This window comes from Pholis gunnellus, assembly GCF_910591455.1.
Source record: "Pholis gunnellus genome assembly, chromosome: 9".
In the NCBI taxonomy this organism is placed as follows: Eukaryota; Metazoa; Chordata; class Actinopteri; order Perciformes; family Pholidae; genus Pholis; species Pholis gunnellus.
This window is the reverse complement of record NC_136535.1, coordinates 13,738,220-13,765,276: the sequence shown is the minus strand read 5'-3', so window position 1 is coordinate 13,765,276 and position 27,057 is coordinate 13,738,220. Positions and strand designations below refer to the sequence as shown.

General features: G+C 43.1%; 3 protein-coding genes across 3 annotated transcripts; 2 read left to right on the top strand and 1 right to left on the bottom strand.

Annotated features, from left to right (window-relative positions):
- Positions 1 to 657: 657 nt before the first annotated feature.
- wdr53 (WD repeat domain 53) lies at positions 658 to 2,671 on the top strand. Its single transcript, XM_079166698.1, has 3 exons — positions 658 to 692; positions 1,133 to 1,628; positions 1,728 to 2,671. The coding sequence occupies exons 2-3, from the start codon at positions 1,140 to 1,142 to the stop codon at positions 2,391 to 2,393; spliced, it is 1,155 nt and encodes a 384-aa protein (XP_079022824.1). The 5' UTR covers positions 658 to 692; positions 1,133 to 1,139; the 3' UTR covers positions 2,394 to 2,671.
- A 466-nt stretch (positions 2,672 to 3,137) lies between these two features.
- Positions 3,138 to 5,711, bottom strand: srprb (SRP receptor subunit beta). The gene is made up of 7 exons (XM_079166876.1): positions 5,502 to 5,711; positions 5,044 to 5,138; positions 4,856 to 4,933; positions 4,680 to 4,762; positions 4,440 to 4,576; positions 4,276 to 4,330; positions 3,138 to 4,005 (listed from the first exon to the last, which is right to left on the bottom strand). The coding sequence occupies exons 1-7, from the start codon at positions 5,668 to 5,670 to the stop codon at positions 3,795 to 3,797; spliced, it is 828 nt and encodes a 275-aa protein (XP_079023002.1). The 5' UTR covers positions 5,671 to 5,711; the 3' UTR covers positions 3,138 to 3,794.
- A 1,227-nt stretch (positions 5,712 to 6,938) lies between these two features.
- On the top strand, positions 6,939 to 23,415 carry col26a1 (collagen, type XXVI, alpha 1; the record flags this gene model as incomplete). Its single annotated transcript, XM_079165948.1, has 13 exons — positions 6,939 to 7,114; positions 7,314 to 7,436; positions 7,669 to 7,772; positions 17,813 to 17,874; positions 18,002 to 18,119; positions 18,429 to 18,509; positions 18,622 to 18,750; positions 21,684 to 21,727; positions 21,815 to 21,877; positions 22,307 to 22,342; positions 22,408 to 22,452; positions 22,526 to 22,610; positions 23,233 to 23,415. 13 exons carry the CDS (start codon positions 6,939 to 6,941, stop codon positions 23,370 to 23,372), a joined length of 1,206 nt encoding a protein of 401 aa, XP_079022074.1. The 3' UTR covers positions 23,373 to 23,415.
- Positions 23,416 to 27,057: the final 3,642 nt, after the last annotated feature.

The window sequence follows — 27,057 nt, the reverse complement described above, 5'->3', positions numbered from 1 at the left end:
CCTTCCCAAGTAATTGCATTAAACACACAGAAAGAGGAAGTAGCATCTAATGCACATGCATCATTCGCAGAAAACTGTAAATAACTACAGAGTACTCACATTCAAAGTGCACTGTGAAAACTGCTGCTTCTCTGTGAGGAGAATACAGAACGTGTCAGCATTTGAATGTCGGGTGTTTGTGTGTGTGTTAGTTTGTGGGGGTTTGTAAGCCATGGCCTCTTCTCTCTGTTCCCCATTCAGTGCGGCAGTATGGAAGGCTGTTCACTGACCCAGAAATGGACCACACTCATCAGATCTACATGCAGCTTTGGATGAATCAGCGAGAGCAGCCATTGTGGAAATGAACAATGATTTGTTGATCTGTCCCCTCTGTGTCCTGAGTGCTTTTCAGTTTCAGTAAAATGTGCCAGATATAGTATGTAGCCTACTTTACTGTTTACAAATCTAAGCTCATGCATTTCCACATCACTGTGTTTTTTCCTATTACATGGCAGGGGCTCAGCAGACATGCATCTGAAATCTGTATATCCTGTGAAAAGGGGATATTTACCCTGAATATCCTTTCAGGTAACCCCCGCCAAAGACGCTGCATACAGGGCATACAAAAAACCCAGAAAGTCATCTATGACGTCATCAGCGAGCGACCCGACCCCACATGGCAAACAGCTGAAGTTTTGACGGCACTTGCTAAGGTAGCGTAATGCTGCGGTCTTGAGTTATACATGATGACACTATTGTAACTGATTTACAATGAGCAGATTAACAGCATGTTTATTACCCGTCTTCTGAACAGGGTGTCACGTGTTAACTTGTATGCTAACGGGTTATTAAAGCTAGAGAGTCGGGACTGAACGTATTAGCTTGACATTTAAAAACAAACAGAGAATGTTTAAGAAGCTGGGACCAGTGGATGTTAGTAACGATAGCCTGAAAAAAATGAATTTTCTGTCGATTGAGTTATTGATTAAGTAATCATCTCGGCTCTAAATCCGTTTTTGTTGGAACTATTTTAGAGATACAGTTAAATACTGCTGCTGAGTTTTGTCCCCCCTTTACTACTAAATTTGGTTTACAACGTTGCCATCAACGGTACAAACTAACGTATATCTCCTTGTTAACTTATACTTTGTAGGGTCAGCATGGCCAGGCGGTGGTCTGAGGGCCACTCCACGTCCATCCTGTGTGTCGGGGTGTCTTCAGGCCCCGAGGGGCTCCTCGCTTCAGGCTCTGAGAGTGGAGAGGTCACTGTGTGGAGCCAAGAGGGGACCATCATAGGCCGCCTCACTCTCCCTGGTGAAGAGGACAGCACCAGTGTTGTGTTCTCACCAGCAGGTCCGGGCCAGCTGTACGTGTCACATGGCGACGCAGTGAGCGTACTGGACCCCCGAAACCTGAAGGGCCCAGTGGAGGAGTTTCAGGGTGCAGGTGAGGAGGAGATTAATGCTTTGGCGCTGAACGATACGGGTTCAGCCCTGGCAGTGGCGGATGACTCCGGAGCAGTCCGGGTCCTGGAGCTTCCTGGGGGGAAAGTATTCAGGACTCTTCGGAGACACACAAACATCTGCTCCTCGGTGGCTTTTCGACCTCACAGACCGAATAACCTGGTGTCTGCTGGACTAGACATGCAGGTGAGTGAGAGGACCATATGTACTTGCATCATGTACCAAGACTACTTTTGATTTCTTTCCTACTGCAGATTTCTTTCACATTTTTGTTTATCACTTCAGGTGATGCTGTGGGGTCTGCAGAAGACGCGGCCTCTTTGGACCCTCAACCTCCAGGATGTGGCCGAGGACGAAGACGACCATCAGCAGCGTCCCGGTCAGCTCTTCAACCCGCCACTGGTCCACTGCGTGTCTGTGGCGAGTTGTGGGAACATTTTGGGTTGTGCAGCAGAGGACGGTCGGGTGCATCTGATGCGGATCGGCAGCGGCTCTAAACTGGACCAGCAGGGAGCCGTCAAGGCCCACAGTCAGGGGGCCTCACAAGCCCACTTTGTGAGTTTCCTTTCCCACCCTCACTGGCTCGTCACTGGGGGGAATGACGGCCAAGTCGCCCTGTGGGACCTCAGTAAGCACCCAGTGGTGACTCCGGAGGCAAAGGCCAATACTAGAGTGACGGCGGCCCCACGCAGGAAGAGTAAGAGCAAGGCAAAGAGGAAAGAGCAATGCCAGGATAAAGCAACGAAGGTTGAAACAGAGAAAGAGGAAGTGGAGGAGGAAGTGGCCGCAAGTGCAGAGGAGGCGACGGAGGAGAAGTCGGGGCCCAAACTGAGCATCAGTCATGGGGACAAGGTGAACTGGTTGTGCCCTGCTGTGCTGAAAGGTGAACCCAGTGTGGTGGTTGCAGATCAGAGCTCCTGTCTGACGGTTTACCCTCTGTCTCCGCTATAGATTCAGGTTCTCTCATCTTTTGTTCTCATGGTTGCAGTACAATGTTTTGACTGTTTTCTTTAGTTTACATTGAGTATACACTCCTGTGTTTGATACTGTTAGAAGTTGCAGCATCATTATTTCTTCTGGTTGACATGGTGATTTTGACGTTAGGATCTTAATCTCCTTTAATACTTACTTTAAAAAGCTCTGAACATTGGGTGAAGCACTTCACAGAAGCAGACAAACATCTGTATTGGTTTTTATGACATATTCAATAAACTAAACGTGTAATTGTTTTTTGGGTCTTGTTTAATGACAGATTTACTGATATTGCTCATTTGGTTTTTTTGTGTGTGTGTGTGTGTGTGTGGGGGGGGGGGGGGGGGGGGGGGGGGGGTCCTATAAAAATTGTTCTTTGAAATATATTTGGCAATATGTGTTGGACTGTAATTCTACCACATTATAGACAAAAGCAATCTGCATGTTTAACTGACTTTGCGGTGCTCTTGTAGAGTAAAAACACATCTCAATCCAAACCAGGTGCCGGACTAGAAAGTCAAAGCAGAAAGTCAACTGAAAGCTGTTTCCAGGATGTGACATTTCAAACACTTGAGTGTAATGCATCGCCTCATGATCTGACGAGCTATAATGATGTAATGTACAATTAAGATTGTTTTTCCTGTGTTGATTAAATCACATTTGCTGCATATTAATTCTAACATGTAAGATAAGGTGCTGTGTGGACTCATTTGAATCACAATCAAGCAGCAAAAACTTTATTGTCAAGTTTTTTTTTTTAACACAAAATCTCAATAAATTCATATATTCATTGCAAATGCACTATATTCACGCAACATTTTCAAACAAGTAAACCATCATTCTATTGCAAACAAGCAAAACACTTCTATAAGAATCCTAGAAATAAAGGCACAAGTCTTACTGTCCAAGTAAATTAATAAATCCAATTCCTGCCCATCTGTTTTCACAAGGCAGCTCAAGTTTGAAACAAAAATGGTGAAACTCTTTGACAGCCTGTATTCATTTTTCTTTGAATCGCAGCAAATATTGTACTTTACAGAAATTCTTTAAAGCAGATTTGTTTTCTAAAGCCAAATAAAGCTCTCAAGTGGATGTTCACAGTAACATTTACACTGACTAAGCACATTTCTCAGCACTGCACAGCGACCTGATAAACTGCGACATCATTTTCCAGAGCATCATTTCAGTCCTTTTTAATTTAATCGGTCTCAAAAGTTCTTCCACCTTTTGATGTAATTAAGTTTTACATTGACAGCCAGCTCAGAGGACCACGTTTGACTGGTAGCTTCGGTCAAATAAATCCTCCACTGAGATGTCCTCCCTCCTGTGATTACTGAGGCCTCAGTCAAATTCTGCACTGAGGATGTTGAGTTGCTGCCTTTACAGTTTAGCCAGACTCTTCTCCAGGCTGTCAATGTCTGCATCCCCCTCTTCACCCTTGCTGCCGCGGGCGCTGCACTCCAGAAACTCCACCTTCAGGGGCAGCTGGCTGAACTCAAAGTCTTTGCCTTTTTTCCCCAGATACACACTGCCGCCCACAGAGCCGTCCTGAGCGCTCAGGGCAGCAGAGTGCGTCACTCGCAAGGTGTTCCTACGAGAAACAAGAGGCGTAAAAGGTTATTCACCAAACGAAAGACTCAGGACGGGTCTAATATGAATCCCAACTGCTCCCAATGGCCAAAACCTGACTACCAACGCATTGAAACCGTCACACATATGAGGAACATTTGTGACAGAACAATCAATATATCGACAATTAAACAAGGAAATTATAATAGAGAACGTGAGGAAATTTACCAAAAATAATGGGAATCAGACAGTAAAAACAAACACACAAAAACACATCAGTTGCTGTACTTACATTTCCTTTTCCAGCTGCTGCTGTATCAGTTTAGCTGATTTTGCCATGGTGATATCTGTGAAACAAAGAGACCAGTAAAGGAATAAGCAACTTTAGGGTGTAGAAAATAAAGAACAAGAGATTAAGTGTCAATAAATGTGGTCAAAGCAAAAGGATCGATGAACCTTGTTTGTTGCAAGCTACCAGGAGAGCCGGGGCATTCCTGGAGATCACAGTGTCCGTCAATAAGATGTACAGGAACTCGGCCACGTCCCTCACCTCCTTCTGGAAAATAGCGCTGTCCACTACAAACACTATCGCTCTAAAGATGGGATGAGAGGGAGGAATAGGAGAGTGATGATGGGAATGACCTCGGCGATAAGACAGGATGTAACGTTACTCAGACAGGCTGTTTTCGTTCTCACCTGGCTGAAGATTTGAACTTCTCCAGGTACTGAGCGCGAAGACTGTCATGTCCAGGCAGGTCAGTCAGAGTCCAGGTGCTAGCCTGAATACAGAAGCGAAGGGGGGGGGGGGGAGACACCTGTAAACCATGCTCATCATGAAGGTATGATGCCTGATGAGGTTGTTCTTTACTCACCCTTTCGTTTTTAGCTTTGTATGGAGCACTGCTGTCAGTGATGGAGGTCTGTGTCCGCTTGAACTTTCCTGACAACAGCTGCCAGAACATGAAATGCACTTTTAGAGAGCAGATTCACCGTGCATCAGTCTGCTGAACACCCTGTGATAGACAACGTGGCGATGGCCACCACGTTTCAGTTAACTCACCCGGCTGAAGAGGAGGGTTTTCCCAGCGTCACACAGCCCGACGAGCAGGACAGCACTACGGACAGTTTTGCTGGAGAGAAAGTACTTCAGAAACACTGCAGAGATAAAAACAGAAAGACCGGTTACTAACTTATTATTATTTAAACCCACTGTTACCGATGAGCCAAAGATACTCTACGAAGTGGAATGACTTCCGTTGAAAACACTAATAAGCTGCACAACTGACAGCTGTTTGCTCTAGCTTAGCAGTTAGCTTCCTAGCTTGCTAATTCGGATACTGGTCTTTTTGAGTCACACGTTTCCTAATTAAATGAAAATGAGAGATAACAGGTTAACGCAGAATGTCCTGCTGACAAAGCCGCTTACCAGCAACCCTACACTTTCCAGCTAACTGTGCTAAACTAGACTAAACGCTGGGCCTAGCAAGCTATGTTAGCATGCTAACGGTAACTTCTTACCACAGGTGATGACAACGACGGCCAAAGCGACGATGACGGCGATAAGAAAAACGGGGTCTTGGTCTTCCAGCTGTTGTCTCAGAGATTCAATGAAAGGCTCAAATGGGTTTTCTGACATTTCCATGTCTTCTTTTTCCCCCATGTTGCCACCGGTGTTGTCTGTCTCCATCTATCCGCTCAAGCTAATCTAAACGTGGGACACGTCTCCTTCCTCCTGCGGCCTGTACAGACGCTGGAGTGTCAGCAGGGGGCGCTGCAGACCACCTGGTTAAAGTTCACTTTATTCCCACAGTGGTTTTGAAACTGTGTTGAGCACTGGGACCAGTGTGGGTCCCCAACAAAACCAGAACATAAGTTTGATTTCACTTTAAAATATAGAGGCCAATAAAAAACAAATCATAAAATATGATGCAGTGCTTTAGGCTACATACAAACTGTATATAAAGTTTATATCAAGTTTATATAAAGTAGCTCAAATGTGCTCCACCACCACCAGCTGTCACATTAAAATACAGCTTACTATCAAAGCATCAGTGGTAGTATTCCAATATGGTATATATATATAAATATATATATATATATATATATATATATATATATAGATAGATAGATAGATAATGAAAATAAATATAACTCTGAAAGGGATTATACATTTTAAAAAAGTGCTTTTACTCTAATACTTCTTAAAGTCACCTACATTTAGCTGTTAACACGTTTGTACTTTTACTTCAGTGAAATCTTGAATGTTACTAATCATTTGTCATTTTGTATGATAAACGTTTCGTTAAAAACATGAAATGGTCTTCCATAATGATGTAATGTATCTGTTGTAATGTTACTGATTAAAGCGAACAAAGACCACAATAAATTATTTTAAGATCATACTGTTTTCACTCATATCCGTCTTTGTTAGGCTACCGTCGGTTTATGTGCTTTAATGCGTAGGCTATTGTTCATTCAGTCATCAGGACGGTAGGAAAATAGAGACAATAGACATAAGAGTAAGATACCACGACCGAGTTCACGTTTGGCAACGACAGTAATATCACAAGACCTATACAAAAACTCAAGGGTGGTTTTCAGTCAGACAGATGCGCTTTTACGAACTCCGTCTCCAGCACTCACATTGCGCGCTTTTTACACACACTGGATATTTGACTCCTCAGTCCTCGGCACGATGTCAAACGTCAGAAAACCGCATTATTCTATAGTACGAGGCTGGGTGTCATTCATGTTGGGCTCTTAAGGGGGCCAGTTTGTTTCTCCTTGTGCAGACGAAATGACCGGCTCATTAATGGTTTCAGCGAGGTTTTCTTAGGCTTTCTTTCACCATTCCAACTCTGTAGATCTGTCAAAGAGGGATTTAGAACTTCAGGATTTACTTGAGAATCGTCGGTATATCTGCGGATATCTCCATCAGGGATAAGTCAAAAGGAGATGATGGCTTTATCGTTCCTCTACGTGCTGTGCATGTGGATAAGTTTGGTCTGTCCTTCGCTGGGAACAGGGTTTGTTTATCACTTTCCAAGCATCACTCTGCAGCGACAGCGCATCAAATCGGAACAGAGTGGCAGCACTGGACCGCCAGGTACCGGGTCCCGTACCCAACTCAGGTGAGCACATGTTCACACTGGAGATTTTCACTGCACATTTCGTGAAATATAACCCTGATTCTGTGTCTTTAGCAGAAACAAATTTGCTGCAGCTCTGTGAAATTGTCACATTTTGTTCACATGTCTTATTGACATCGATTATTATCGATTATTTCTCTTTTTTTTAGTTTTAGTGAAATCGATTTTATTTGTATTATAGGAACTGGTGTCAGTATACTGTTTCCAGAACAGTGTCCTGTCAGGTGCACAACGGGACAGAAACCTCCATTCAGAGAGTGTTTCAGGGCTGCCGATGGCCTGGACCCTGCAACAAAGTCATCAGGTACCCTCAGAGTCCTCACACCTGCTCCTCTTCAGCCAAGTCCTCTTCTCCTGTCAGCTTTTTCAGCTGTGCTGTGATGCTGTTACTGTCGTGAATGTTGAAAGACCTTTTACAAAAGTAAAACCAGGAAAACAATCAGATATTGATATTTGCTGGTTTGATCATGTCTGTGTATTTGTATGTGTGTGTTTCTGTATGTTACTACAATACATGCCCCTGTGCTGTTTTGCAGCTACAGGACCCTGATCAGGCCGTCCTTCAAGGTTACCTACAAGCAAGTGACTGCACTGGAGTGGAGATGCTGCCCAGGGTTTGTGGGAGAAGAGTGTCGAGAAGGTGAGTGTCTAATCTGTGCCTTTTTTTCCCTCTTCGCATGATGTAAGAGCGAATGTGGTCAGAGGCTAAGTCTCTCAAGGACTGAAATGAAAGCCATGTGTTTTGCCCAGACCCATCTGTCTTTGTAGATCTTTACCCACACCAATGCCTTGTTTTATGTTTGGTGGTGTGTCGCCGGGTAGCTTAATAATCGTGCCTCTGTGCAGCAGCGGTTGGGCTTTTGATATGATTGTAAAGTTGTTTTGAATTAAGATTGAAAGCCTGTTTTGGATTACTTTTGGGAGCACGGAGTGCAGTAAAGCAGCAGTTGAAAGGGATCCTGTGCCCTGCGGTTTTATACCTTTTCTTGATACGGCCGTGCAATCTGTGTCTGGAAAGAGATTAGAAAACACTGACTGTCTCATTCTGCATCTCTTCTTTCTTTGAACTTGTGCGTATGTACACTCTGTTAACTGTAGGCAGTTTTCTGTCTCTCTGAATGTTACCATGGCTATTATGTCAAAAGCTCAGAGGAACGTCCAGCTTGTAAAGTTGGAGGTATGCTCGGTCTCATGGTGGGCAGCGCTGCTCCTCGATACCACAGACCGCAGACTCTCAGCCCAGTAAAGACCAACATTTTCACCAAGAGGCGAGACACCACAGTCAGCCTGAAGAAACAGCCATGAGGGTGGATGAAGGTCTAAAGTTGGGCTGTCTTAACTCTGCTACAGTATATATGTATACATTTATATATATATATATGTGTCCACTACTCACAACCACACTGACAAACATGTTTTCACATATTTTAAACATTGTGGATGCCTGTAAAACGATGCATGTGACTGCATTGGCTTCGTTAGAGTTATTTAAAATGCTGAGGAGTTATTTTAATGGTTTTCTATTAAAATCACTCAGCAACTGTTAGATTTTCTGGGGTCGCAGGGCAATGCAGCAATTTGTGTGTCATTGAAAAACACTGGCCTGCTCTGTTCACATTTGTCCAAGATTAACAGTTACCTCAAGTTTTGCTTATTGGTCATAATTACCACACCTTGTTCCATTTTGCACAAATGGTTCGTTGTTGCTCTTGGAGGGCCAAGATGTACCACAAGTTACGAATACACACGTTAATACTAATGGAATAAACACAGACAAAGCCTTTGGAGACCATTATTCCACACAAAGATTAACACGAACCTACATCCGCTGAGTCTGTACTGCCAGAGATTATGGTTCACTTGAGACCAAAGTGGTTGCAGGAGTGTGAAGCAGTAATCTGGCTGTTTATTTAACGTTTGCTGAAATGTATTTGCAAGTTCTAATGGCTATAGAGCAGGAGGAAAATTGCCTCCATATGGAGAGACGGAACAGAAGGCCACGTTCGACTCGGCGAGGAGACCTGAAAGGCGGAGGCTGATGTCACCGACAGTCTGCTTCACACTGAGGAGAGGAGGGAGAGCTGGCAGTGTGTCCGGGCTAGAGACAGAGAGAACACTGAGGGGAGAAAGTTAGGACCAGTGCACGAGGAACAACAAGGTGTTAGAATTGGCAGTGCAGAAACAGCTGTAGCAAGAGAAGAGAAGAGAAGAGAAAGAGAAGAGTAAAGTGAAATGTAATGGGGAGTGTTCCTGTCCCACAGGGCTCCAGCTGCTACAAGCTGCCCAGACGGCAGCAAAGCAGAGTGCCGGTTCTGTGGGAAAGTGGCCCCACTGAGATTAATGAGCATGACACTCCTCCAGGAGCTCTTCGTAACATACGTGACTGTGCTACAGCTCCGAAAGAGAGACTGGTTCTCCTCATGTAGATTAACCTCTGCACAGCAAAAAAATAAGTCATTGATGGATATCAGGAATACCTTCGAATTAATGGTTGATAATAATACCACAGGAGAACATTTTAAAGTTATGCCCCATCTTTGTATGAAATGGTTCAAAGAACTTATAGGGCGGTCATTTTCGGTACATGTCACCCTCATGGCTTTCTTGATAGCTGTTACATGTTGAATACAGACGTGTTTCTATTTGATTTCAACTGTCTTGTTTCGATTGCTTATTGGAGGGGAAGGTATGACAATTCATGCATCGTGTTTTAGAACTTCTGAGGGAGCATAGAGACCTCACAGAAGTCACTGCTCCTGGGGAAGAATTAGTTCTATAGTAATAACTCCCCCAAAAAACAAAATTGGGCATTTTTAAACTTTGGTTTTGGTCTGAAATTAAACAAACAAGATATAACGTCTTGGTGGACAGATTGTGTTACCTTTGGACAGAGCTAAGCTAGCTGTTTCCCCCTGTTTCCAGTCTTTATGCTAAGCTAAGCTAATCAGCTGTTGATTCATATTTACTGCACAACCATAAGAGTGGTATCAATCTTCTCGTCTAAACCTCTGCAGGAAAGTTAACACGAGTGATTCCCAAAATGTTGCCCAATTTATTTAATCATGGACAATTTGGCGTGTTGCATTCATCCCTGTGTCTTTATGTCACTTAGCCAACATTGTGCATGCAGCTCTGTGAAAACTGTTGCAGTGGAGGCTTTGAGCCAGCTGTTTTATCAGAGCGAGAGAAGACAGCCTTAACCAATGAAGATGACATCACCTCTGGCTTTAGTTTGATGGGGTTCTGGCTCCGCTTCAGAGGCCCCTGAGGCCCTCGGACACGTAAAGACAGGGCACGTGAAGAGGGCTAGAGTCGAAGTGAAGTCCGTGTAAGTTGAGGAGATGCTTGTTTCTCTCACCTCTGCACACACTCCTGTTGTTTTCATTTTCAAAACTCTGAGTCATTTTCTGCCTCACTCTCATGGTTTATTCTTTACCATTATTCCTTCTAAAAAACGGCCAAATCTGCACTGGTATCAATGCACACATTATCACGGTATGTTGGGTTTAGGATTCAAGTTTCTTGTCTCTTCTCTGAAAATAGCCCCAAATGGAGGCGTCACAGTTTTATCAATGTTAAGAGTTGAACTGATTAATCGATCAGTCGATCAACAGAAAAATGATTGGCCGACTCTTTCGACAGTCGGTTAATCATTGCTCTCCTCCAGCCACTCAATTGTGAGGATGTTCTGCATTTATTTGTGTTATTGTGACACTAGGCTGAATATTTGACGAAAGCAAGCAATTTAAATATGTTGTCTTGGGCTTGAGAAAATTGCTATGGAGATCCATCACTATTTTCTGAATTTCTCTACTCCCATTAACTGAGAAAATAATGATAACAACAACAATAAGCATGCAGCCCTTAAAATGTCTGACATTTAGCACTTACATATGCACAAATCTGAAAAAGCAATGCTGGCGTTTGATCTGGTTAATTAATCACTCATTAAAGACGAATGGCAAGTATTTTCACAGTTGCTTTTGGCCTTCACAAGTCCTCTAGAGTGTTCCCTGCGTTAGTGTGTGCCTGGTGTTTTGTCCATATTGCCTTCAAGCACTCTGGAATATCACTGAGCTCGTGGCCGGACTGCTAAGGCCGAGCTGGTCGCAAAGCTTGAATTTCTGTGTGTTTGCTAATGGAAAGTGGGTGTTTTCTGAAGACATTTCGTTGACACCCTGACCCTTGAATATTTTTGACATTCAGGTTTGTGCTGGCTGTGTACAGTGCATCTCAAGATTTACATTTTGCTCTCAGCAGAGTTGTGCTAACACATGACGGCATGGAACACATTTGGGAGAAATGTGTTCATAATTTCCCTGCTGTTGGCCCCTGCACCCCTCCTCCCTGCTCCATCACAGCAGCATCCCCCAGCACCCATCTACACACATACATTGAATTAACACTAGGGATTGTGGGTAACGTCTGTGTGTGAGGGAGCTTCATCCAGGACCTCCCCTGATGAGAGCAGTGGCCTTTGATCTCATGCAAAAGCTCAGCAGAAGAAGTTTAACACAGTGTAATGCTGGGTGTGACAGCACAGGATTGTATTTAGGGAAGTTAATGAATTTCATTAAAGAAGTGAAAAGGCGCCTAAAAGCTAGGATGTCAACTGTGCTAATGTGTTAATGCTAAAGCTATGATGTTGCTAGAGTCACTGTTTCCCCTCTGCAGCTGAATGAGGAGGAAGTGCGTTAAACCCACCGTTGGAGGGATTATCTAGAACACTAGCTATTTGAAACCTTTTGATATACTTCCATTTTTCCATTTTACCATCTGCTCTCATCCCCTTGGCTCGTTTACCCTTGTCTTGCCCTTGCTTTTTCTTGCCACTGCTGGGCTCTTTATCTTCTATAGTCCCTGCTGCTTTCCACTTTTCTAACTTCCTATTTCCTTTAGATCTGCCCCTCTCCTCTCCTTGGAGTAAAGTGATAAAACAGAACCATATCCCACATGTGCTCCTCCAGACTGCAACCTTTGCAGAGTGAGGATATGACTGATGTCTCTGTTACATCCCTGGCTGTGCTCAGATAAAGGTCAAACTCTACCCTTTGACCTGTTGGGAGCTATGGGATAGCTCAGCTGTTCCTGGTGCTGGTCTGATATGCCTGATGGACGACGCCCTGTTCACGCTCCTTCTGTAGTTTTTCATTTCTGTCATCGGCTTATCATTGGTTTTCCGGCCTCCATTTACCCCTCTATCTTTCTGTCTGCAACTCCACACGTGTTAATGCAAAGTAAAGCAGGTAAAGTTCCTGCGTTCCTGAAAAAGGTTTCTGAGGTTAATCAAAGCCACATGTCCATGAAGGTTAATGTATTTCTCAGTAGGCTTTTGCTGCCTGTAGTCAAGACAGGCCAGGAGCTCTGCCTGTTAATGTGTAAGGCTGTTTAGGTCTTATTTTTGCATTTGTGAGTATGCAGGTATTTAACCATTTCATCCTTACTAAACACAAAGTGAAGCTGAGACTCAAGGGAATGTCATCAGTTTTTTTCATGTATTTGGTCATAAACCAAAATACAAGACAGATCTAGACCCGATGAATTTCATAGCAATCCATCCAATAGTTATTGGGACCATATGAAAAGTCAGGCGATCACCAACGTCAGTGAGATTCATCTTCTGGGGATCAAAAATGTTAAAACAAATTTCATGACAGTTAGATGTTTCTCTAAATTTCCCTTTCCATTTCATCGGACACAACAATGTGTAGCCATTGTTTCAACATCGGAGCAGTGTGTAGACGGTGCAGCAGGACGATTGGATGCATTCTGCCCGCATGAGGGAATGAGAGAGAATTAGGTGTTTTCTCAGATTGGAAGAGATTCAGTTTGTCATTGTTTCAGGGCCACGCCTGTCATGAAGCAACATTTTACAAGGAGGAATGTGAGATTCATAATGGCACCTCGTTGTGGTTCTGAAGTCCATTATTTAGTCATTGACTGTATCTTGTTGTGCATGAAATAATGGCCCCATGCATCAAATTCAATGGGAATTTCCATTAATTGCCAAGTATTTCTTACTTGCTGAATCCATCTAAGCTCCAGTTTAAAGAAATGCTGTGTGGCCTGTCCGCTGGCATCATGGTGAAAAATGCTAAATGGTCCCGCTCTGGATAGACATATTGGTTTAAAAAGAAAAAAAGCCAAGTTCACCATCCTCCACCAGCCACCGCGGTCAAAGTGGGTGTGTGATTTAGTGAGTGAGCGAGTTTGTGACAGTAGGAGTGTGTGTCTGTCTGTGCATGTGTGTGTGTGTGTGTGTGTGTGTGTGTGTGTGTGTGTGTGTGTGTTCTGTGGCAGTTGTTCACCATGCCAGCAATAGCTGACCACTTGCTAGCTAGGGCCGACACACAACAGGCTGCTGGGACAAAGCCAGTTCTTGGAGGCAGACTGTGGTCTACACCCACACACCCACACACACACACACACACACACACACACACACACACACACACACACACACACACACACACAGCTCACAGACTGGGAACACACTTGTTTGTGTATCTTGGGGACGTGACAGGAACTCTTAAGATGGTCCAGAAGATGTTTCAATACATCCCCCTTCCGTCCTGCTCACTAATACAGACAGAGTGTTTAGTGGCAATGAAAATGACTGTCCAAAGCTGTGTGCGTCATGGCTTATTTTGTGGTTGTCTGTCTGTTTGTGTGTGTGTGTGTGTGTGTGTCTGTGTGTGTACAAAAGACTGTGAGAAACTTAGAGTGATTTCTTTGATCAACATCCAGGTCTAATGTAGGAAATGTAGCTGTCTCAACAGACGATGCCCACAGTCTGACTTACACTCGTGCCAAATTATCCTGTGCTGTCTTGTACTGTAGATCACACAATAAAGGAAGGGATGATTCATCAAACAAGTCAATGTTTTTGCAGTTTGCTGAGATGAAATATGCTCGTTGTTTTGGTTTCTACTGATGTTTGAATTAAGATCTATCTTCCCAGAGATTCTAATCTTATTTACACTCGTGTGCTTCGCCTGGAGGTCTGCTATAGTCTCTTATTTGTCAGCGCCAGACTTAACAATTGAGCTTATCTCACAAGACTAACGTCAGCTTTCCATCATGTTATTTATAGATGTTTAATACTTTTTGCATGGTGTATTACCCAGAAATCTAATATTTTTGTTAACTGCATTCTATACAATATGGTGTCTGTCATTTTAATAATTTTCACTTGTCTTGTAATATTGCATTTGTTATGTTTTTCATATTGTAATTGACAAAAAGCAAGTCTTGACATACTTTTCTGTGAATTGCCATTAGCATCAGACAAGATGTCGCATCTGTATCGTAACCTTCTCAAACATACAAATCCTTCCTTCCAATCTCTTTGGAGCAGAAAAAGTTCCCAATTCGCTCTGTTTATTTGGCTTCACTAAAGACAACACAATTCTGAATCTTTCCCATGAGCTGAGAGAAAACCAAGAAAAATAACCCTGTCTTATGTTGCCATGGTGTAATTATGGATCCAAACAGACTCTATAGCTGCGGTACCGTTCTAAACATCAGCTCGAGCACAGCGGAAGTTTGGTTTTCTAACTATAATTACATTCCAACTGCAAACACAGGAATCCTGCCTGCCACCTTAAAAAAGGAAGAAAAAGAAAGCACCGTTGTTTTGTTCTGGTTCACATTTCTGGTAGATTGACTCCGTTGTGGTGTTTTCTTGTGGCTGGTATTTATGAAAAAAATACGATATGGCTGGTTTTATTTCTGGCTCTTGTTGGACAACAGATGAGGTTCAAACAAGTTAGCTCATTAGCAGTGGACGTAGCGTAGCCTTACAGAGCAGAAAACCATCATGGACAAGGCAGTGTTGCTTATTTTGTTATCAATTGACCGTACAGCAAAGCAGACATGATTCATGATGCTCACATTTAAGATGCTAACATGCTGATATTTAGGAGGTAGAGAGTCCTGACGTGAAATTTAGACAAAAAGTTAAGGAATCACCGAAGTCGGGAGGATTCATCCTCTGGGCACCTATCTGCCCTAAATTTCATGACAATTCCTCCAACGGTTATCAAGGCTTTTAACTGAAAAACTAAAATGTCAACCACATAGTAGCGTCAAAGAAAAATGTAGGGGAGCACCAGAATCTTCAGGATTCATCCTCTGGTAACTATGAATGTCTGTACAAAATCCATTGAATAGTTGTTGAGATATTTCAGCCTGAACCACAGGATCTCACAGACTGACATTGGCATTCCCAGAGCATGTATATCTACTTTATGTTAGGTCGTAAAAACTAAATGTCATCACATCATAACAGAATAACTGTTGAAATGCATCACAGATTGATGCACTGTACATAACAGAGAAAGAGTGTGTCAGAGGGTGGAGACTTCCTCTGGGCTGATGATGAATAACTGTGGAGGAGATGAAGGCATATCAACTCATCAGTCCTCTCACAGTGTGGAGCCCACGATTGCCCACAATCTTGCTGTTGTGCTGTGTGCGGCTTTGATGTCCTTTTGTGTAGTCGCTGAAGAAACCTCTGTACAGCCAGTCACAACAAACTCATGTCGGGTCATTTTGCACTCTGCGGTTGAACAGCTCTCGGTACTTGTGTTGATGAATCCTGAGGAATGTGTATTTGGGTCAAGCTGTTGATTGTTGTTTCCGTTTGTGGCTGCGCTCCAGGGCGGGATTCAAGATTTAGTTTGAAACGAGGCATTAAGAGAAACCACACCCACGCAGACTGATGCACCACTGGACTGGATGTACATGATTGTAGACACACACACACACACACACACACAGACACAGACACAGACACGGTACAGACGTTAACCCTGTCCTACTTCAGTGAAGCAGAAACCTCAGCTGCTGCCATTAGCACCCTGCGTGTCGCGGTCATAGGCTCTGATTTAGGCAAACCAAAGCTGTTTGGGTCATTTCTGTTGTAAGTTATTTATGAGCACCAGTTGTTCCTCGTTCTGGGTTTCCCTGCTATGACCACAATGTGGGTGGGTCCCGTCTGTGGGACTGACAGCTGACATTCCAGACTCCTTATGAGCCGTAGACCAGAGGAAGGCTCACATTTAGAGCAAATACTGGGGTTGTCTATAAAAGTGTCTGTGTTTTAAATCACAGCTCAAGTAAAGCATCCAGTATTGCAGCAGAGAGAGGCATGTGTAGGTATCTGCGGTTTAGTGGTAGCTAGAATGGTATAATTTGACAGAAGTGTTCAAAACAGACTAAAGATAACACAGAAAGTACAGCTGGAAAACAAGAACTTTAATCAGGCATAAAATATGTATATGCAGGTGCTGACACAAAAGACAATATAAGAAACCTGAAAATAAGCAAAAAGGGGCTAAAATGCTGTTAAAATCTTAGAGGATAAGTCTGGAGACAGAGAATCATTCCTTCAATTCAACAAAGAGTTTCAGTTTATTTCAGCTCATTGTTTTGGTTGAATTAACTTTACACAGAACCTCATTAGAAACTGTTTGGAAAAAGGGAAGGCACTTTCAAAAAATATATGGCAGGTGAATAATTGAAACCAGTCTGGAGAAAAGCCCTCGGTGCTGTTCTTTTCTCTTATTACAATGAAGAAATACTCTCCAGTTCTGATACAACTGATGCTATTGCAGCATCCACGCTAACCCCTTTAGGAGCCGCCATTGTTAGCGAACAGTCGCCTCTCTGTGTCGTGTCACACACACCTAAATCACGCCCGTAGAGCTGCCAGTAACTCCTCACAGGACGCTGAATGATCTGAACCGCTGTGGTTCAAACGCATTACTGATGTGATGTCTGATCTGGTGATGTCGTTAGAATCCAGCTGCTGTGCATGTTAATGTTTTTTACAGCCACTGCTACTGTTTTGGTTCACTCTCACTATTCTATTCAGTGTGGTTTTCTGCAAAAATATACCCGCTCAGCACCAAGCAGCGGACTGATACTGTTAGCGACTAACCAGATATTTCCTTCAGGAGCTAGTAGAGACTAGAAACAGACAAAAGAGAGGGAATGTTGGACTTCATCAGGTGGACAGAAACACCACTCTAAATGAATAATAATGAAGTCATTGATGTGTTTTTAACAACAGTGGATGTCTGTCTTTTGCTCTTTTTTCCAAGATTTGTTGACGGTGAGAAAAATATAAAATATCTGACTAAAATACTTTGTGTCATGAAAATGTCTGTAAATCACATTTCTCTCACAGACATGTGGACATTATAGTGAAAGCATGTGGATGGAGGTGTGTGTGTGTGTGTGTGTGTGTGTGTTGTTTGTGTTTCCATGTGCTACACACAGTTAATGGTTTTGGTATCTGAAGGAGGGTGTGATTGGCAGACGGACGGAAAACATGCTGAGTCAAGAGACAAGCAGGTGTGCACCAGGCTTGTGTACTACAGAGACAGAGAGCATTTCATGTGAGGTCTGATAATATTTATTGTGTGAGTGAGTTATATGATTTGAGGAGGAATGCCTAATAAATGCCTACGTCTGGTTTGATGGTTCTTGTGTATCTTGGCTTGACCTGCTCAGTGTGAGATAGAGAGAAACTACTGATGGTGCCAGGATGAAGAAAAGAAACAGGGATGAAAGAGACACGGCAAGAAGGAAAGGAAGAGACAGATGCAGAAGAAGAAGAAGAATCACGTATGCCCAGGAACTGAACTCATCTTTGTCTGTCGTTCTTTCTTACAGAGTGTTTGAACTGTACCAGTTTCACTAACATGCACAGCAGAATAAATGCCATCGAATCAAAGGTAACAAGGATCACCACACGCCTGTCTCGATCCTTTGAGTTATTTGAAGGGATTTCAAACATTTGTACACAGATTACTTTGTACACCAGAGTGCAGATGTATCTGAAATCTTCCACTGTTGTTCCAGATCAAGCTGTTAGGCTCATCCCTGCCGGCAGCCAGCAGTTTACCAGAGGGCTCAACAGACAACGAGGTGGTCGCTCCCCAACCCACTCCTATTGGATCGCCATCATACCTGCCGCCAGGTGACAACTCATCATGAAAAACAAGCTTTCCCAAAGATGTGGTGGAGATGTTGAAGAAATGTTTCAATGTCTGTAAAAAAGCGTACAAAGCAAACCTGTTTTGTTGATATCTTAATGTCTATATTTGGATTAATCAACAGTAATTGCAGTTTCAATATTCAGATAGGATTAAAGGAATAGTTCACTGCTATTTAAGCTGCTGTTCAAACCCCACACCTAAAGTTTGTTTTCATAAGTTGAGTTGCTTTCCTCTTGATGTGTTAAGTGAACATTTGACTCTGACTGTCTCTTGTTTCTTTGGTCCTCCAGGGCCCATCGGACCACCAGGGCTTCCAGGTTCTGCTGGACCTCCGGGTCCGGCTGGAAGAGCAGGCCTCCCTGGACCCACCGGTAAAATATCATCAGACCTTCTAGTCTGATCTGCTCATTTAAAGATGCTTTAAACCAACAAATGTCTGTTTAACATGATTGATTGTGTTTTTTCCTTTACCTTGGTGGTCAGGACCAAAGGGGGACAGAGGTCTAGCAGGAGTAATAGGCCTCCTTGGCCCTCCTGGCCCACCGGGTCCTCCAGGGCCGAGGTCCTCTCCTGTGCGAGAGCGCGGTGACGTTTTTCACGTGGACGATCAAGGTTAGCGGACTGTTCCCCTTCAAATTCACTCTTTTGCAGTAACTTTGGGCTGAATTGTCCCAGATGGCCTTAAATAAAAAACAGAATAGAAGTCGATCTTACACACATGGTTGAATTCTGACACAAAAACAATTGTAAAACCATTCAAGCATTTGTCCGAGTTGATGCCAAAACCACAGGTCTGTTTTGATGAATCGTGTGCTTTCAAACGCTCACGTTAATCTCGTACATTATGTTCATCCTGTTCTCTTTGCAATCATCGTGTCAGGCAGAACACAAACCCAGGCCAGATGGGTTGCTATGTATGGAAATTGGTTTAAAAGGGGGCACAGGTGGAAGCACAGAGCATATTGTAGCTTTTACCAAGTGTTTAAGTAAGCAATATGTGTCTTTAGCTTTCGGCAGAATGGGGAGAGTATTGTTTCTTTGCAGTGAAGGGCTGGTTTAGATTTAGTTCAATAGTTTCCGTGTGTGTTGCTGCCTCTGAGCCACTGTTTACTGCAACCTCATTTAACACCATCACCAACAATGGAGACAAATACTAAATGTGAGCTAAATCATTTGCACAAGATTAGCTCAAGTGTTTTTTTTTCAAAGACAGAATTAATTGGAAAAATATATCTAGACATTTTTCATTCATGTTATCCACTTTAATGCAGCGTCGCCTCTTCTGTCCACACCTCAAAAATACATATATAGAGTGCTAAACATGAAAATAATTAATTTCTCATTATTTGAAACTTTAACTTTTCATATCTTTTGAAATATGTCAGTGCAAATGTTCTATCGCTCACGTTTAAAACCTAGGTTTCACCACAGGGAGGCAGCAGAAGTCCATGCTGTAATCATTACCTCATGGAGACTTCTGGCTCTGATTAGGCTTTTGGCTGCGTCTGCCTCTCTGAACCCAGAACTGTGTCTGCGGGTCTGGAACTATGTAGATTTGGGTCTGTGGGGCCGTGTAAGCTGAGGGGGGCCAACTGGCTGTAAATCAGGCCTAATTTGTTAGCTGTCAGCACAACAGTCTGCGTTTGGGGGAACAGGCCGCGGCCCAGAGCCAAAATCTGGGCTATAGCCATGAACGAAGGAGGAGATAGTCTGCCACTCATGTGGAGTTTCTCGGGGAGGCAGCCAGGCTCGAGGAGACTGTAACATTAGAAAATTAGTTCCAGAGGGAAATCTGCTCCTTCTAGACCCTTTCTGTGGACTGTAGCCATAATGTAACAACGCTGTCTTAACACGGGGGAACACTGACTCGGAGCATATGTTGAAGTGGAGAGGAAGTGTGGTGTGGTTGAAAACAAAATTTATACCTACAAGCATACTTTAAAATAAACTACATGCGTGTCTGCTGCTCTTTTAGATCGACCAGCTGTTACTGGATTTAATCCTACTGTTGACTGCTGATGAAAGTCTGTAGTTTGACTGGTGGCCCTTGATGTCTGAAGGATCCCACCCTTGAGGGTCAGGCTGAGGCCCCAGCAGTATAAGTACATGGATGGATGCAGCAAACAGCTGTTTGAAAGGCCTATTGGAAACAAAGATTTAATAGACATGAACAGGATATATCACCGCAAACAAAGTCTGTAACAGCAGCAGCGGCAGATCTTATATCCAAATGTCTCTCATCACGAGTGACCACTTTTGATTTTGCTTGCCTGCTAATTCGACGACATCTGCCTGGAAACCGCTCGCTGCTAAACAACAAAACCTCATGCAAGTTATTTGAGATATGCAATTCTGTTCATCGGTGTGACTGTAATCGGGTCCCAGTGCGTCCTTATTTTCTTTTTGGTGCATTAAATACGTCTTTAACGTATTTAATGCTGCTCATTAGAGATCAAGATGCATTTCAGCGCTAAGAGACAGATGGAATGTCAGCAAAGAGTAGTTTTTGCTCACCAGTAGAGGGAAAAATTTAACAAACAATGTTAAATGTTGGCATCAAATTGACACCATCTTTTCTTTTGTAATAGTTATCCCGTAAAGATATTATAGAGTTTTAATAAATCTACGTCATGCCATCATTTTTGTCTGTGGAGCTAAAAAATCCAGTGTAAGAGCTTTGGCCGCCAGCAACAATTAATGCAATCATCAATATATATATATATATTGCTATTTATTAAATTAAAACTAAATGATAAGTTGTAAATTACCTTTTGACCCTGAATATACATTGGTATTCATTTTATTTTTCTAATCTGTCGTTACAGTCTCTGTTGTCTTTTGTGTAAAGATTAAATTCAACTTTTAATGTAAACTTGTGTTGTTGTTTTCCCCAGAGGAGAATCTTCCTGCTCATCAGATCATAGTCGGGCCTCCTGGTCCAACTGGTCCAACTGGTCCCCTCGGCCCCTCAGGTATGAATATAAGCTGTTTCCTGTCATGATTTTGGACCTCTTGGACGGGTCTATCATTACAAATGTGTAACAAACTCAAACTCACAAAACTTTATTTTAAATCCCAGTCAAGATCCCCAAACTTGAAATATGTGAAGAAAATATGTCGAGCTAATTTATAGGACAATACACCAGAAGAAACACTTTGACACAATAACAATCATTTTCTATTTGATATAAATGTGTTACAACAAAGAAGTAATTGTTTGAATTCAATTCAATATGAGCCTTGTATTGATTCAATAAAACACTGGTACAAGCACATACAAACGATATATGTGACTTTGTTGTGTGAAAACAATGTTAAAGCCACTTAATTTAAAGATTTTAGTGAAACATTAAAGCACAGGCGTTCAATGTTTATTTAGTAAAACCTGAAAAATCTCTCTCACCAGCGTATAATTGTTTTAATATTAAGCGGTGTTAAATTTACTGAGTTTAATTTTGACGTTGCACAATAGTCAGAGCCAAACATTTGACATTCATCTCCTTCATGTGTGAATGCTTTTGTGGATGACGCTGCAGGGCCTCCAGGACTGAGAGGACCTGCAGGATTACCAGGCCTGTCGGGACGGGATGTGAGTATCTGAATCTGTTGATCAGTAAACAGTATGAATGTATGACGGGCATCATTGATACACGCCCTTCTGTTTTATCGACATAAGGGCGAGGAGGGCCTCCAAGGCATGCCTGGCGATTCCGGGCCGAGAGGAGATCCAGGAGAAAGGGTGAGGCTGCTTCGTTATTAGATTAGCAGGCTGGCTGAACATATTTTAGTCTGATGAACCATCAAAATAGTTTATGTTCTATGTTTTGTAAATGGTCTTAGCTGTAATGCAGTCTCCAATACATAAAAGGTGAACAAGCTTTTCTTCAAAGACTCACTCCGAGCTGTGACTAATCCTCCTCTCTCAGTCTCTCTGTCTCGTCCAAGGCCAGGCCTCACTAATCAGGGCGGCCATGTCGGGTCCCCTCTTTTATCCGTCTCTCTAGTGGGCCTCTGTCTTTAAACTTGATCCCCTTCGTCTCCTAGCATGATTTAAGATTGGAGATCTGGTGAAGAGGTGGATTAGCACGGAGGGATATAGAATGTAAGCCGGTGAGATGCGTGCGCGAGCAGGAGTCCTGATTTCTTCTCTCTGTTCTCTCTCTACCAGGGCACTCCAGGTGTAGCAGGCGAACGGGGCCTATCTGTGAGTATAAGGTTGTTGCATCACACACACTTATACAAACAGGTTAGTTAACTCTGTTTTCACAGGGAGCACCCGGGCCAAAAGGAGAGTCAGGAGAAGGCTTGAATGAGGTAAGAGACATCATTATCTTTTCATCCTGAGCTCATTTGAAAGATTGTCCTAAACTATGGTGGTGTTATCCAGGGCGAGGCTATGCAGCAGCTCAGGGAGGCCCTGAAGATCCTGGCCGAGAGGGTCCTTATCCTGGAGCACATGATTGGCGTTCATGGTGAGGAGAAAAACATAGATCGAGGAAAACGTTTATCCAGGCCTCATCTTGGGGAAACATGCTCATTCGCTTCCTGGCAGAGAGGGAGATGAGAAGATTGATGCCACTCTCAATTTAAGGCCACAGCCAGCAGCTACAGCTAGCTTAGCTTAGCACAGAGAAGCAGCTAGCCTGACCTCTAAAGCTCACCAACTAAGATCTGATATATCTGTACAAAAAAAACGAAGCGTATGAACGACAATCTGCCGGGTTTTTTTTGTGGGTTTGTGTGCCGGACTATTTCTTGGCTCTGAGCAGTTGCCAGGCAACCGGGAGGTTACTGCTCCCCGCCAAATAATAGTCCGGCACATCAATGTTTACACACGAGATATAACGTGTTAATCAGTGAGATTTAGAGTTGCTGGTAAAAGTATTTTGTTAGCCAGGCTAACTGTTTCCACTTATTTCCAGCTGGCTGTAGCTTCATATTTAACAAACAGTGGTGTTGGTCTACTCATCTAACTCTCCTGCAGAAAACAAATACAACATTTGCCAAAATGTCAGATTATTCCTAGAAGGCAGCTTTTAAAGACGAATATTTTTTTACCTTGTTGTTTTTCTTGTCTTTCATGTCTTTACACAGAGAACTCTGAGGGATCTGGATTTGGCAGCGTTTCGGACCCCCTGTCTTTCTCTGCCACAAAGACCAAGCGACTTGAGCCAGTTCAAAGCCCTCTTCAAGCTCCAGTACAGGGGTGGAGACTAAGACGAACCCCCCTTTAAGGGTTTAGTCTAATTTTGTATTTATGTGTATAATTGTGACAGATGTGGCAAATTTTGATTGACTGAACAAACACCTTTTTGTTTATACCATGTTTCTCATATTATTCCAATTTTTTTGCCAATTATTGTCTTTTAACAGCTGTATAAAACAAAGAGATGTTGAGCATTTCATCCACGTGAAAGGCTTTATTGAGCCTTTTTTGACCCTGTTGCTGTATGCTCTTACTCTACATAACCTTATCAGCAGCCCTTGTACAATGTTGCACCATGAAATATGATCTCATAAAATGTTATGAGGGTTTTGGCGTCTTTCATTCCTCAGATAACAGACTGCCCAGTAAACACATCAGTCTCCTTGGCTGATGTTGCAAATATCCTCCAGCTGCAATGTGAGTTCCCAAGAGCTGGACCCAAAATATAGTATTTAGTGTCAAACACATTCTTGGATCGACTTCGGGGTTCATCTTGTGTTAGCCTGTCAACCATATTTCTTCCTTTCTCATCTTTCGGTCTCTCTCTGGTTGCTCCGCCTTGTGAAAGCTGAGGTAAGACATGACAGGCTGCCAAGAGTATCTGCTTAAAATAAAGTTAGGTGAAATAGCATCTGGAGAGCGCACATCTGGAAAGCAAGAGGAGGAGATGCTTAAGCAGTTGAGTTTTGGCCCGGAAACCGCAAACCCTGCTCGGCTCCAGTGGACCTAAGCGCGACTGGCTGATGGAGCACTAAACTGGATTACATTGACTTCTTCATAAACTGCCTCTGAGATTTCTCTCCAAGCTGATATGATTATTGTTCAATATGTCTCTGAGAGAACAAGCCTGTTGGTCTCTAAACAAAGCTTGGACCATTCCTGGTTCAAGCTTTGGTATCTCCATTACAAGGTTTACGTGAAAAGGGAATAGTTTTGGGAGATAAGCTCATTTGTTTCCTTGAAAGTTGGATGAGAAGATTGATACCACTCTCGTGGTTGTATACTATATGAAACTGGAGCCGGTTAGCAGGTTAGCACAAAGCTCTGGAAACAGCTAGCCTGGCTCTGACAACAAAGTCAAACGACCAGCACCTCTAAAGCAGTCACTCAAAATTCAGAACAATGGGACAATTTATTGTAACTTCAGAAAGAGCCAGGCTACAAAGGCTCACTGCACTCGCTAGAGAAAAAAAAAGTTTGCCCTGTTTTTTTTAATTAACTCAGAATCATGGGAAGGGTTTTCATGGAAAACAATTCTGCTCTATTTTTGTGAATTAAAGAGATATTTGAAAATCCCAAGAGAAGCTCTCATTTACTTGAGATCTTGATTTCATGGAAGCAAACATGTCCTGTCTGTTTAGTTTAATCCAGTTGTATCTTGGTTTGGGTAGAGAGATACTGGGAGATACTCGTGTCTTGAGTAATACATATATTTATATAAGGTGATGCATCTTAAATGCATTCAGGCTGGATCCGTAGGGACTCAAGAGACAATCAGGCAATTGTGCCTCCGTTGCCATCATCTTTAAACTAAACAGACAGGACACGTTGGCTTCTATGAAATCGAGCTCTCAAGTAAATGAGAGCTTCTCCTGGGATTTTGAGGTATCAAAGTTCAGAGCAGATTTTCTTTCTCCAATTAAAACCTTTCTCAGAATTCTAAAATAATAATCCTGTTAATTCAGAAAACAAAGCAATTTTCTTTTTTCTCCCTCAGCTGTTTCCTCCTGTTTCCAGTCTGTGTGCTGCGTTAAGCAAACCAGCTGCTACTTATACCAAACAGACACGAGAGTGGTATTGATTCTCAATCCAAGCGAGAAAGCAAACCAATATGTCAAACTTTTCCCTTAACCATCATTAAAACAGAAGGATCCGTCTGTATCTGTTGTTTCTAAACCGATTATCACATGTTATAGAGTCTACCTTTTAAAATACTGTTTTGTTGTGTCTTGTGCATATTCCATTATCTTTTATACTAAACAATGTTCAGGTGTGCTTTGTTGTTTCATTTGCGAGACACCGTGCTCAGCAGATATTTATCTGTGATCATTATTGAAGTAAGATTAAAGTCACGACAACAAAGGGATTCATTTGGTAGAGTCACCTCCTTGCTGCACATAATTAAGTTTACACTGTACCTCACAGCGTGGGGAGACTATTTACAGGCAGAAGCTTCGCTGCTGCTCCTCCTCCTCTTCCTCTTCTTTTCATCCTTCTGGCTCTTCTCCTCCTTTCACTCCTGCTCTTTGTCCTCTCCGGGGTTGATAACACAACACAAAATTCTCGTCGCCAAGGTTGTCAGTGACATCCAGAGGGTAGTTTGTAAACATCTGATTTACCTGCAAGCAAACAGGTAAAGGGTTTCTAGCACTTTTTACTTTCCTTTTTTCTATCTCGTGATGATGAGAGCTGTCAGGTTTGCAGAGAGAGAGAGATCACACATGCGATTACATCTACAGACAAATACAGAGCTGGCTTTTGCCATTTCAATTAGCTCATCAGAACAGGGAGATAAGTGCGGTTATGTATCATTGTCATATATTCCACTCTGGCCTCTTTACGCACCCTTTCATCTGTGCTTTGCCTGCCTGTTTCTGTCTTACTCCTGATGTACCCCCCCCCCCCCCCCCCCCCTCCTCCTCCTCCTCTTTCTCTCCCCTCTTGTTTTTCCTGTCTACTGAACAGAGACATGTTGATATGAGGCCCGCTTGCACGGCCACAAGGGAACAAGTCTCTGGTGCTTTTGATCAGCTGCAAGATCAGACATGTCCACGGCTCCCCCGCGTACACTCCAGTGACTGATCATGCAGCATAATGGGCAGGCACAGACAAACTAAAGATGCACACCCACACATGTTCTCTCTGCAGAACACACAAGCATGAGCACACACACACACACACACACGCATACATACATAACATACATACAAACACACACGCGGCACATGTGTTGGCTCTGCTCACAGTGGGGTGGCTTGTTTGCCGGACACAAGGGAGCGAGAGCGAGAGAGATGGTGTGTGTGTGATTTCCCCTTTCTTGCCCTCTTTTTTTTTGCCTTTGACAGTAAGATGGATGATTGCAATCACAGGAGCCATCAGTGAGACAGAGTGGAGGTCTATGGGGCAGTGAGACACAGCCATGGGAAACCAGCCGTCAGATTACTGCACCGCGCTGCCATGGGAACACTGCGCTGTTTATTTGTCTGGGGGTTTTGTTGTTTCATATGCATTTTCCTCTCTCTCCTCCCCCCTCTGTGCGGGCCTTTTTGATGTACAGAGCCTGGAAGTTTCATTATAAAATATGTGTAGGGACAGAGAGGGAGAGCGTTTACGTTTCACAACATAGTAAGCCTACTGTAAGTCAATATGTCTCTTCAAACCAGTATAAATGTGACAGATTTCATAGTGATTAGACTGGTCTCTTTGATCCCTTGAGAGAATGAGAGGCAGACTTCTCTTTCCCCAGTCAACGGATGTTTTTAAGAGAAACATCTGTTGCTGTATAAATGAGATTAGTGTGTCTCTCGCCAGGGGCCATGTAGGTTATGAATGGCACTGTTACTACAGAGGGGGTCTGGAAGAGAGCTGAGAAGGATCTTTGTAATAAGCTGTAGCTGGTAGTTAAAGGGTTTAAATCAAATTAAATGGCCTCAGATTCTGGGTATTCATCAGCGCTCACCTTCAACTTGTTCGACGGCTTCGCCACCACCGGT

Excerpts from the sequence above, each read along its gene's own strand:
- wdr53 (XM_079166698.1), top strand. The coding sequence starts at position 1,140 with ATGGCCAGGCGGTGGTCTGAGGGCCACTCCACGTCCATCCTGTGTGTC. Across the intron at positions 1,629-1,727 it reads CTGCTGGACTAGACATGCAG|GTGATGCTGTGGGGTCTGCA; the intron begins GTGAGTGAGAGG and ends TTATCACTTCAG.
- srprb (XM_079166876.1), bottom strand. The coding sequence starts at position 5,670 with ATGGAGACAGACAACACCGGTGGCAACATGGGGGAAAAAGAAGACATG. Across the intron at positions 5,139-5,501 it reads CGTCGTTGTCATCACCTGTG|TGTTTCTGAAGTACTTTCTC; the intron begins GTAAGAAGTTAC and ends TTATCTCTGCAG. Across the intron at positions 4,934-5,043 it reads AAACCCTCCTCTTCAGCCGG|CTGTTGTCAGGAAAGTTCAA; the intron begins GTGAGTTAACTG and ends ATGTTCTGGCAG.